This window comes from Amblyomma mixtum, chromosome 3, assembly GCF_055824585.1.
Source record: "Amblyomma mixtum isolate Tamu chromosome 3, ASM5582458v1, whole genome shotgun sequence".
In the NCBI taxonomy this organism is placed as follows: domain Eukaryota; kingdom Metazoa; phylum Arthropoda; class Arachnida; order Ixodida; family Ixodidae; genus Amblyomma; species Amblyomma mixtum.
This window is the reverse complement of record NC_143014.1, coordinates 391,881,402-391,894,086: the sequence shown is the minus strand read 5'-3', so window position 1 is coordinate 391,894,086 and position 12,685 is coordinate 391,881,402. Positions and strand designations below refer to the sequence as shown.

Here is a 12,685-nt window from a genome sequence, read left to right as displayed (position 1 = left end):
GTGTAATGTTAAGAGATCGGAAGCAGGCGGAATGGGTGAGAGAACAAACGCGCGTTAATGATATCCTAGTTGAAATCAAGAGGAAGAAGTGGGCTTGGGCAGGGCATGTAATGCGAAGGTGGTCCTTAAAGGGTAACGGAGTGGATTCCAAGAGAAGGCAAGCATAGCAGGGGGTGGCAGAAAATTAGGTGGGCGGATGAGATTAGGGAATTTGCGGGAATACGGTGGTCGCAGCTGGTGAAGGACTGGGTTAATTGGAGAGACATGGGAGAGGCCTTTGCCCTGCAGTGGGTGTAGTCAGGCTGATGATGATGATGGCCTCAACCGGATTGTTTTGGCTTTACGCGATGTTCTGCTGCAGTGTGTGTAAAGCGCAAAAATTTTAAGTCGATCTAAAACAAATAGGACATAAAATAATACTACGGTGGGTTACATCTTATAAAGAATAGCAAGAGAAGGACATGAAGTTTCTTAAGAACACTACGTACATTACAACTGAACACAGTAAGGTGCACCACATGGAACACGGAAAGAATATTGGTAGTTTGCGTATAGCCAAAAAGTTGAAATACAAAGTTAAAACGGGGGTAACGGTGCACAGGCAAAGGTGAAAAATTAGCAACACATAAACACTCGAAAAAATACTAGCTAATTTGGAATAAGTTCTGAACTGCAGTAACAAACATTTTCAGTGGTAAACTGTTCATAATTGGAGTATTTAAACTGTTCCATTTACTAGTTGCTAACGGAAAAAAAGGAGTATTTTAAGCATTCAGTATGGAAATGATACTCATCAAGTGTATGCGAATGTTTATGACCCGTTGAATTTTTATTCAAAGAAGAAATATATTTAATAGTGTCCAGTTTTAAGTGGTGATAATTAGTTGATACATGAGCATAAGTTGTTAGAGTTTAGCATAAGTTTGCAGTGTTTGCATTTCTTCATGTTTCATTATTTCAGTTGGTGAATCAGTTATTTTGTATTTTTTAAATACATGACTACTTTTCTTTGAATTGCTCATATTTGGTTATATTTTGATTAGTATGAGGGAACCAGTCAGCTTTAGTATTATTCGAGAACAGATCTAACCGAATTGTTGTGCGCTAATAGGTTAGTAGTTTGAGCAGGGGCCAGCCACTGGCATCGTCTAAAAAAAAGGGGTCGTTTTAAAGTAATGTCATCTATGTGTGCATTCCATCTGAGGTCATGAGTTACTAGTGGGCTGAGATTTATGTGCAGTGAGGGTAGTGAGTGGCATGTCATGAGTAGTGTGTGGAAAGCCCAATTTTCGCTTCCTTCTTCTTGTTGTCATACAAGCTAAAATTGGTCTCATGCACAGAAAGCCTGCTGCTAGTGTCTCCAAGTCAGTTGAATGGGAATTCTGTAGACAGGTTAATTGTGAACAGATCGGACTACTTATCATGATAGGCACGCCCACAAGCACTTCCAACTGCCAGCCGTCCGTAATTGTTGGCGCTGTGTTTGGAGGGATGCCAGTACAGACACAGCTCTGATTGCAGTCTTTTTTTCTCTCTTGCGCTCACTATCTGTTTGAAATGTGTAGCGAATATTTTAAGCAATTTTGCAGTAATGTGGCTGTATGGTGAAGGGGTCATTAATGCTCCTTTAAAGCTTCCACTGTGCAACTAGACTACAGTGGACCGAAAGCACAAACAATAAGCCAAGTGGTGACTGCATTTATGGCAGGGTGTGACGATCGTAGCCTGTGATGTGGGAAGTACTGGTGTGGCTGTATCAGCCAGCTGCGGTGAGCTCTCAGTGGGTTTACGCTGTAAGATCAGCTCTTTCATTGCAGTGGGCTCAGTCATCCATGCCAGTAATAAGGTCATCTTTGTAATTAACTAATATTTCAATGGTTATTTGAACACATGCGGGTGGGCAACAGTAAAGAACCGCATTGCATCTGCAGCCATGGTTTACTTGCTGAAAGACTTGCCACTTGCATGTGACGCAATTGTGAGTTCAAGACAGAAGCTTTTATTTAGTGGGAGCATTGTTTTCTTGGGTAAATTTGTCTGTGCTTTTAAAAAACATTTATCCAGCATAGTGCTCAGAGACAACGCGCCACATTCTCATCGTCCCGGTCTCCATCGGGCTGAGGATAATTGTGTGGTGTGTGGCTGAGGATGGTTTGCTCTGCACTGAAGAGGCACCTTTTCCCAGCTGCATGCCTGCCTTGAAGTTAATACGGTGGGGATCTAAGCCTTCTGACAGTGCTATTAGGCATCAGACATTATTGGGCTGGGTGCCGCACATGGGAGGTGGCAGGGGAACCTTTGGTGCTCCCTCTTTGCCAGGATAAAGCGGCAAAGGACTTTTAAAAAGCTCCTTTCTAGCATGCTAGAAGTGCTCAGAGGGAAGGCCTTACTCTCGTAGGACAGTGCTTTAAGGGGGGACAAGGGTCTTAAAACTAACTTTCTTATTTATGCCTAGAATCTCATGAAATTTTGCACACACATGTGATTTTTCTTCTCATTCCAAAAATGTAATCATAACTGAGCTGGTGGTCTGAGATCATACGAAGTCTAGAATGGAATTAGGTTATCTCTTACGCAGCTTTAATGAGCTTTCTCACTGCATTTTGTTGCTTTTATTTACATGAATTGATAGCCAGAGAGTTCACATACCCAATGACATTCTTACGTTTTTCTCTCAAGGCATGTCATCCTGACATACTATGTCGAGAGTAAAAGGTCACAGTATTTGACACTGCAACTCGTTAAGCTAATTGTAAATTGCTATTTATACATGGCCTAAATTAAAAACGTAAGAATATCATTGGGTATGGGAATTCTCTGGCTATCAATTCATGTAATTAAAAGCAACAAAATACAATGAGAAAGTTCATTAAAGCTGTGTAGGAAATTACCTAATTACACTCTAAAATTTAAAATAACTTTTGATGTAAGACCACCAGCTCAATTATGACGACATTTTTGAAATCAGAAGAGAAAAACGCATCTGTGTGCAAAATTGTATGACATTCTAGCCACAAGTAAAAAGGTCAGTTTTAAGACCCTCGTCCCCCCTTAAATACTTAACTGTTGCGGATGAGTGTGGCCATTAATGTGTTGCTTTTTGTTTGTGCTGCCTTCCCCTTGTGATGTCGGTTCCACACTGTGAGAGGAGATTTCTGCATGATGTTAATACAATTTGAAGGCTGTATGGCACTGCCTGCTGCAACTTGTTATGGACCTCTGAAAATGTTAAAGGGTATGGGGTTTAAACTGGGGGGATAAATACGTTCTCCCCGTTTAAGCGCGGCTGACACAGTTCAAAACCGCGCGGACCCCACCCCGTGGTCGCGTACGCTACCGAGCGCACGCCGACCACGGCGGGCCGTGCTCTGCGGGACCAAAGGAACGACACACTGGCTGACACAAACAAGGCATTTATTGCTATAACAACAATAACGCCAGCTAGCAACAAAATACGCTGAGGAATCGAGGATGTCCGACTCACCAGCACAGTTACGAGCGAACGTTCGCCCACGATAGGGCAAAGGGATAAGCTCCGAGGCAGGACGGGACGAGCTGAGGGGAACATGTTTCCACACGAGGACGCCCGCGGCGAAGAGCGGAGCTTTGCGCGTGAATGTCCAACACGCTTCCCTGTCCCGAGCAGAAGAGAGCCAGCTATCCCTCGCGCGCGCGCAGCAAAACGCCATCCGTGGCGCTGGTGTCGCTGCGACGCGAGCGCCCTCCCCTGTTAGTTACAGTAACCCAACTGAGAAGAGTGCGTTGCGGAGGAGCTAACTACAGTAGGGGGTGCAATGCGGGAAAGTTAACGCAGGGGACGAAGGCGTCCCCACAAGGGATACATCCAGCTCTTTCAGAAAAAACAAAGAGAGGCAGCTGTTATCTGAGATGCAGTGCAGCCAAATCCGACTACCACGAAATTCATGCGACCCGCAAAAAATTCCACCGAAGCAGAGGCTTTGTTGTGAAATCTGGCTAGAACATTGCCAGATTGGAGTGGAAGCCTGTCAGCTTCGGTCTTTTGCTGTTTCGAGATCAGCATCGTGGCGCGTTTTTTGTGGCAGTCGGGAAATTTTAGATGTATTCGCGTAATTAATGCACCAGCTAAATTTGCTATCAAAACACACATTTATTTTTTTCCGCACACGTTATGAGAGCGTGCCTGCTTTTATCCTGCGAGAGTCTGTACTGAGACCACGCTGCCTGGAGGCATTTTGGCATGGACTAGGTGTGCGTGTGCTCGTGTCACTACACATTGAATAGGGGTTGTATGCACCTTGCAATCGACTCTTTAGACGATGTACCTGAAATTTGGTTGCTCCAATTCTCCGAAGAGGTTTTGTCATGTACAGTACAAACATACCGGTGGACTGTTGTTTTGTTGAGGCTCTACCTAGAACCACCACCGTAGACAACGCAGTGCTGTGTAGTCTTCGGTGTGTGTTTTTTGTTTGCATTCGTTGTGCACTGTTTATGCACACTGTTTGAATGTTGGGATCATGACTAGTATTTATGTGCAGTAATTGTGTACCTGTCCGTGACCATTCTTTGGGAGAGTTTTATTTTTAATTTAAAATATCAACTGGTGCTGCAAATATACACAAGCGCTTGATCCAAATAACCAGCCAATTTTTATATTCGTGTTCACTTTGCTACCAAAGCAGTTTGGCAATTGCACACTTCTCATCTGAAATCATAGCGAAACGTTTCACAATGGTTGCCCCTTGCCCCAAAAGGCTCCAGCTTTTGAAACAGCCACCTGCCTTGCCAGTTGCGCATCGCTTCTTCAGTAGTGGGTGGCATGAGACCTCCCCACAGTCCATGAATGTAGAGAAGGATGAATTCCGCATAGATGGGTATGAACACACAACCTAGGCAATGGAAGAGGAGTACCTGCATGGGAGGGATCGCTAGTGCTGTCGCATTGTGCTCTTAAGGAAAGGCTATGAGAAAGAAAGAACAGTATCCGTGTCTGCGAAGTCGTACGCAAAGAGGACCCAGTAACGCCGTCGTGTCGTACCGTTTGGGCAGAGCTTGGGTGTCCCCTCAAGTTCTGCTTGCTTAGCATTTTTTGCAGAGCACATGGTGGCTATGTTTGGGCTGGGGGGGATGCCAGTAATTGCTATGCACCATTTGCTCCAACCAACGCGTTCCCCATCACAGGCTCCTAACCAAATTGACAAACTTAAATCTCCATCCCAACGTTATTTCATGGATAAAACAATTCCTCGATAACAGAAAACAATTCACCTCTGTCAACGGCTTTAACTCGTCTTCTGTCCCCATAACATCTGGAGTCCCCCAGGGAAGTGTACTTGGCCCTCTGCTTTTTTAAATTTTTATTAACGATCTACCCAAGTGTGTGTCGTCTCAAATTAGGTTATTCGCGGATGATTGTGTAATATATCGTAATATTACTAATGAAACCGACCACCATTCACTTCAAACTGATCTTGACGCTGTAACGGCTTGGTGTTCTTCCTGGCTAATGTCTCTAAATGCATCTAAAACAAAGTTAATGTCGTTTACTAACCGTTCCACTCGAATTGCTACAACCTACTTCCTCAATAACGATACAGTTGAACTTACAACAACTTACAAGTACCTAGGAGTTCACTTTCAGTCTGACCTAACTTGGCATTACCATATTAACACAATCTTAGCATCAGCAAATCACGCACTCGGCCTTCTTAGGCATAATCTCAAACACGCGCCTTCACATTTAAAAAAACTTGCTTACATCACGCTAATCGGCCCGAAAGTTGAGTATGCTTCTGCCATATGGGACCCTCATCAAGCTTACATCATAAACAACCTTGAATCCCTGCAAAACCGTGCTGTTCGCTTCATCTTTTCAGATTATTCACGCTTCACCAGTGTCACAGCATTAAAACAACGTGCCGAGTTGGAACCGCTATCATGTCGACGCCATTTCGCTCGCGTAACCTTGCTTCACAAACTTATCACCATCCCACCCTCCACGACGACTTCTTTTTGCCACACCCTGCAGTCTTTCCTCGCCGTGACCACGTTAACAAAATAAAACGCATCACATGCCATTCATTGCTCTACGCGAAATCATTCATTCCTCGCACTATAATAGATTGGAATAACTTGCCATCACACATAGCTATTGAGGTTAACCCACAATCGTTTCAGCATTCGTTAAAGCAAACCATGGACTAACAGATTTGGTATTTTTGTTGTATTATGTGCATTTACTGAGTACAGTGGAACCTCGATTATACGTCCCCCGGTCATGCGACGACCCGCATTTTACGACGAATTTGTGCGGTCCCGGCAAGACCCCCATAGAGACAATGCATTAAAAACCTCGGTTATACGACGCAAATTTTAGAAGGACCCCGCTTCGTACGACGGCTGGCTCGTACCGTCCGTCAAAAAAGGTCGTCAGCAAACGCAGGCCGGGATGTACCGTATTTTCGCGATTCTAAGCACCCCCCGAATCTAAGCACCCCCCCCCCCCCCCCCTATTTTCGGAAAAAAATTTCCGAAAAAAAAAACTTTGCATGCGAATCTAAGCACCCCCTTTTTTGCGCGGAAGAGAGCCTTGCCGAGGCCGCCAAGTGCACTTGCTCTCTTTTTCGTCGAGCCTGTGCAGTCGGAGTCCCGAGGAGGCGCGGCCTGCGCGTTGTTGTTGTTGTGACTGAGAGAAGGATGAAAAGGAAATTGCACGGGCCCCTGCCTACTGGCTCCAGCCGAGCCACCACCGCTGCCAAGTGCAGATAGAGGAGAGTTAAAAGATCAGAGGAAAGATAAAGAGAAAAGATAAGACGCGCTTCGCAGGACGCTGCTGAAAAAACAGATAAGCGGGCGAGGCCGCGCTCGCCCAAGCGAGGACAGCTCGCTGAAGAAGCGAGGACAGCTGCGTCCACGGCGCTTTTTGTGTTGCTGCTTTCCGACACTGGCGGCACAGAACTATCTGCAGCTATTTTTTTTTTAATGTTTCCTAAATAAAATGTTTTTTCTCGCGCCCCTTTCATCGAGATTTCGCCGCGAAAAGAGAGGCCGGATGGGGGGGGGGGATTCTTTGCTTTTCGATTATACGACACCCGGATTATACGACGGTTTCGCGTGGTCCCCTGAACGTCGTATAATCGAGGTTCCACTGTATTTTATTCTGCGTTGTTTGTTGCTATTATTTGTGTACATTACTAGTTTTAATTCATTATTACGTGTATTTTGTTCAAATTCCTGTGCCATATTTTTATGATTGTATCGCCCCCCCCCCCCCCCCCCCCCCTATGTAATACCCTCGCACGAGGGCCCTTAGGGGTATTGTAAATAAATAACATATAATGTGTGTGCTCCTCTTTTCCCTGTGGTGCAGATCAACTACCACTTCATCTCCAAGGATGGGTCCCCCATCGAAGCATGGGCCGTGCTCTTCTACATCACCCACCTGTGAGTGCTGCCACCACTTGCTTTTTTCTTGGCTGCGTTCTGAGGGGCCAAGTTGGCTGCAGGAGCTCGGCTGCATTTGAAAGGTCTTCTTTTGAGGACAAATTCAAGTTGACCTGTGTGTTGTGTGTGCCACGTTATATTGGCAAAAAAGGCTCCTCTCCCTGAAATCGAAGCTTTTACAATTTGGAGAAGGAAAGATGAAGCACACGCATCACCAACACCGGCAACTGCTTTCAAAAGAGAAGTGTGTTGACAGCAAGCCAGTTTTTGTATGCGGATCGTGAACCTGGGCTACAGTATCGTTCAGTTCCAAGCAATGGTCACAGAGTCCTTTTTGGTGTTGACATTAATGGAGGACCGGTCTTCCATCACTCATTCCAGCTGGAAGAGGGAGGACTGCTTCTTCCTGGGGATGATGGATGGGCAGGAGACAGTCATTGTGGAGAACAGAAAACTCAGCTCTATAAAACTTGTCACAGTGGCGCAGACAAGACATGCATACTATGGCAATGAGCAATAGCAACACACAGCTACAGTAGCTAACAGGGCTCCCAGATAACTCACCGTGGCATCGTCATGCTCAGAGCAAAGACAAGCTGTGGTTTGTCTACCTCACTGCATGAAGCGTGATAAAAAAAAAACAAAAAAACAAATCGAAGCATGCTGCAGTTACTTTTGCCACTGCGCATCTGGCCGCCAGAGCACACGCAAAGCTGTGTCCCCTTCCTAGTGCGTTCTTCTCTTTTCTTTTTTTTAAACGCTGTCCATTGACACGAGCAGTCTTGAAGGCAGATGTGGCATTAGCAGCTTACATATTGCACATCACAAACTTGCAACTTTGCATGATTAGAATACACAATGTATACAGTTAAATTCCAGAAGAGGGCAAATACGGGCTGGTTGGTACATGTTTTACGAATTGGAAAAACAGCGCAATCAAAGACGACACAAGAGAAGGACAAAACACCAGCGCTGTAACACAAAATAAGCATGAGAGAAAGATACCGCGCAACCACTCAACTTTACTAAAAAAATTCACGTCACTGATAAAGATACGCAAGTTCCTTAGGTAGTAGATTTATCGATGGGCTGCTGATACAGGTGTTACGTAGCTTTTTGATATGGCAAGCCTCCGAAATGAGCCTTGTGGTCTCATTTTTGTAACGGGCGATGATAGTTGCCCGATTGAGATGCGCTTCGCAATCTTCACACTCAGCACAGTGCACAGCAAGATGGTTTCTGCGAGACTTGTTCTCTATATCTTTAGCATGTTCACGCAGTCCATCGTTGATGCATCGTCCCGTCTCACCGATGTAGAAACTGCCACAAGAGGTCGGGATCTTGTAAACGACACCAACACGACACTGAACAAACTTCCGCTTATGCTTCTTCTGGCAGCCTTTTTTGCTTCCATCCTCATTAACACGCTTGCACAATCCGCTAAGTTTATTCCTGGCTGAAAAAACCTCCTTTGCTCACTATCTTCTTTAGATTGTGCGAAACTTTGTGCACATACGGGATGCACGCTGTTCTTTTTCTTGGTGTTTTGTCCTTCTCTTGTGTCGTCTTTCATTGCGCTGTTTTTCCAGTTCTTAATACAGTTAAATGTATGTAATGGACCTCCATAAAGCGAATTCCTCAATGTAACGGAAGTTTTTTAATTCCCATTGAACCGTGTGTATTTGAGACCTCCGTGTAACGAACGTGCAGCGGCGGTTGACCTTGATATAACGAACTCGCTAAGCCAACTGTCTCTTAGCTTGTGCTGACTTATGAAATTTGGCAGCAGAGTTTCAGGACAATAAAGCACGAACCGACATGAGAGGAGCGTCAACAATCGCAACGACCTCAGTTCAGCCAAAGTGTAAGTGTCGTGCTCCAGCGCCGTTGGTGCAACTTCGTTGCTTTCGATTTTGGAAGGCCATACCACGTGGCACTACAACAGTTCATGCTCAGAAGCAGCGAAAAATGATAGGGCACAGCAAAAACGAAATGACATAAGCAGCGCACGTCCATCGCTGTTGTGCGGTTGCTCACATGATTCCGGCGCCGATAGCTCTCGTGTGTCGAAACTCTGGAGCAGGGACGGCGGAGAGTGCCAGCGACGCAACATGACGAGTCCATTTCATGGGGCAACAGTGGTGAGCACACCAAGAGAGGGAACATTTGGGAAGAAGTGTGTGCCTCCGCGGCACACTCCTCTAGCTTGATCGGTGCCCCCGCCTCTCCCACTCTCCCCACCCCATGCATAACATTGCGCGAACAGTGGCAGAGGCTCCTGTGGCAGTCGCGCTATCAGCATGATCATGGAGCGTTTCTCCATGTTTATGACTTCGAGTCATGGGGTTTCTGTAAAGCAAGGTGATTTCACATACATTTATTATTTATTTTGGTTTCCATTCCACATTGCCCTTTCAGGTCTTCTTGCAAAAACTGCATGTAACGAAAACCTGGGTGTAACGAAAAATCCCGGACTTTTTTCAACTTTGTTATATCCAGGTTTAACTGTACCGTAAGTAATCTGTGTACGAGTCCTCGTAAGCCTGGGTGCGAAAGCAATGTTGCCAAGTGAGCTCTGGGCTGCTGTAGTGCAAATAGAGCAACGCGAACAACAGGGAATGCAAGGTCTTTTTGCGTGTTGTGTACTGGCGGCAGAGGATGGCGCTTTGCTGCGTCATGAGCATTACACTTGAGCCCAATTACACTAAAACCTCATGTATTCCCAATTTGTACAGTTAAACCACGATTTAACGAAGTCAGTAAAATCGGCAGTTTACTTCATAATACAGTCGAACCTCGATGTAACGAACCTCAATGTAACGAAATTCGCGATGTAACGCATTTTTTTCATTTCCCAATCACTTCCCCATTGAAAACCATGTATTTTTTTTCGCGATTTAACGAAGTAATTTTGCTCCGCACTTTCGATGTAACGAAGTCCGTGCGCATCGCATGCATGTGCCAGGAGCTACCTTGACAATCGAATGAGAGCTAAAAGTTTAGCCGAGACGAAACGCAGTTTGTATTTGCCCTTTTACGCGCCAATTTTGCCGGCAGTGTGCGAGAACGTACCGCCGCGCCATCTGTCGTGCGCATACAAAGCCCGCGGCATGGAAGTTTCAAGACGCGCCGCGCCATGACGCCACTGGCGAGCTGTAGACTCTGAACGTGAAAGCGCAAACCGGAATTTTCTTGCAGCGTCCGTTCGTTTTTTTTTTTTTGCGTGCGATGTCCTCGTAGACAACAACAAAAACAAGTCTTCAGTGTTGACAAACTCGTGGAGCTAGTGTGGTCGTACCTTTAAAACGGGTGAGCGGCGAAAAAAAAAAAAAAAAAACGTGCCCTGGCAGAGGAGGCGAGTGGCGAAGGGGGTAGAGGGGAGGCGTGGCGTGGGAGGCGCGCGCGGTGCATTCTGGGTGGGCGGCTTCGGCGCGGCCCGCGCGAAATGCAGCCGGCTGCATTCCGCGCCGGGCGCCGTCAGAGCGCGCCGGTAGCCGCCGAACACGCTGGCGATCGGGCGCCGCTGTTTCGCGGACGTGACGTCGCCGTGCCGCGCGCGCACGCGCGCTCGCGCTACGTCGGAGTATAACCGCGCCGCGAGCACAATCCCACCGCGCCGGCGTGAGCGATGCGAACATTTTTCTTTATTTTTCTCTGATGCGTCCCCGGCTACAAATGTTCAATGCTGATGATGATGATACCAGTAGCGACATCTTGTGGCGGCTTTCAGTACTAGGCGCTGCGCTCGTTCTTTTGCTATGCGCACACGGAGAAAAATGATGCCGTCGCGGTGTTTGCTATCACTCATTATGCTCCTGATGTAGAAAAAAACATCCGGTGCTCTTGTTAGCGATACTATTACTCGATTTTCTTGTGTATTTCCTCAATAAGTGATTTACAAGTTCCCATCAACAAGCAGTGTTCCTGAACCAGTTATACTTTATTTTGACAGCTGAAACATGGGAACCTCGACGTAACGAAATTCGCGATGTAACGAAATTTTTGGCTGCAAGTAGGACTTCGTTATATCGAGGTTCAACTGTACTGAAATTCCACTACATTGAAATTTGTCTCCTAGCATGCTAAGAATCTGCCAAAAGTATGGTGCAGATAGTAACTCACAGGAAAATTTTCATTTGCAATGAAACCGGTCCGTCTGCCCTTTCTTTGCCAGCAGCAGCGGCATTATGCGTGTCTTGCTCATTTTCTGAGCTCCTCGAGGCGCCTCAGCACGTACCTTGCGGGTGATGGGAATGATGCACTTGTCTTGGGTTTTGGTTGTGCTGTCATCATCATCCTCTTGTCAATGCCCCAAGCACACCGCCGACACGACGACACATTGCGCCGCTGCAACTGCTGCGACCCTCATGGCTGTAAGCGCAAGTGCATGTCTTTTTGCGCATACGCACATTGTCAGAGTGAGAAGCGAGTTTGTCAGGTGTGAAGAGTGCGATTAGCTTCACAGCAGACAGGTGTGCCTATAGCACTGACCTTTCCAGTGCTCTTACCCAAGCCTTGGGCATCTGTAAATACGATAAATGTGGTGTACTGCGTTTGTGCACAGGCAGCACATCGCATTTGGTGCCGATTTTGGGTGAGATAACAGAGATAAAGGCTACGCAGACGCTCATGCCACCCTTGCCCGTACTACCCGAGATGCCGCGGCTGGCTTGCCACTATATGATCGTCGCCATATCTGCATCTGCTTATGTGCTGTGTCTGTGTATGTGAACACTGGGCGGCACCCGTATTGCTTATGCCTCTGATGCGCGCTTCAGACCGCGCTCTGCAGAACCACTCGCGCCCGCAATACAATTTTTCCTCAGGTTCGTTTTCAGCCAGCAATGAAATTTCGTTACATTGAAAGTGCAGGAAAATGTACTCTGTTATATTGAAGCTAAAAATACATTGTGTTCTATGGAAGTTATGAAAACTGGAATACATATTTACATCGAGGATTTCGTTGCACTGAAGTTCGTTACATCGAGGTTTAACTGTACGCTCACAGTCATGGGCAATAAGATGTCTCATAGAGTTACACTATTTTGCTTCCAGTTAACATGTTACTGGGCAATATGATTTCCCGGCTAGTGCGTTAAAATTTTGGCAAATTCTGCACATGTAAAAAATTCAGGGGGCACTTTGGCTCTCTAAAGTGCTGCATGGTGGAAGCCTTTCCTGACGCACTGTTTGGCATTGGCTGCAAAACTGTTTGTGCTGTACTAGTGCTTCTTTTGACTACACATTACAACTACACACT

The 12,685-nt window shown here is 46.2% G+C and overlaps 1 protein-coding gene across 1 annotated transcript in view; it reads left to right on the top strand.

Moving 5' to 3' along the window:
• The window catches only part of LOC149357173 (protein GPR107), a 69,929-nt gene that overhangs the window by 32,477 nt on the left and 24,767 nt on the right, over window positions 1-12,685 (top strand). Inside the window, exon 10 of the mRNA XM_089584470.1 lies at window positions 7,352-7,425. Coding sequence (XP_089440596.1) covers window positions 7,352-7,425 — 74 coding nt within the window. The remainder of the gene's footprint in view (window positions 1-7,351; window positions 7,426-12,685) is intronic.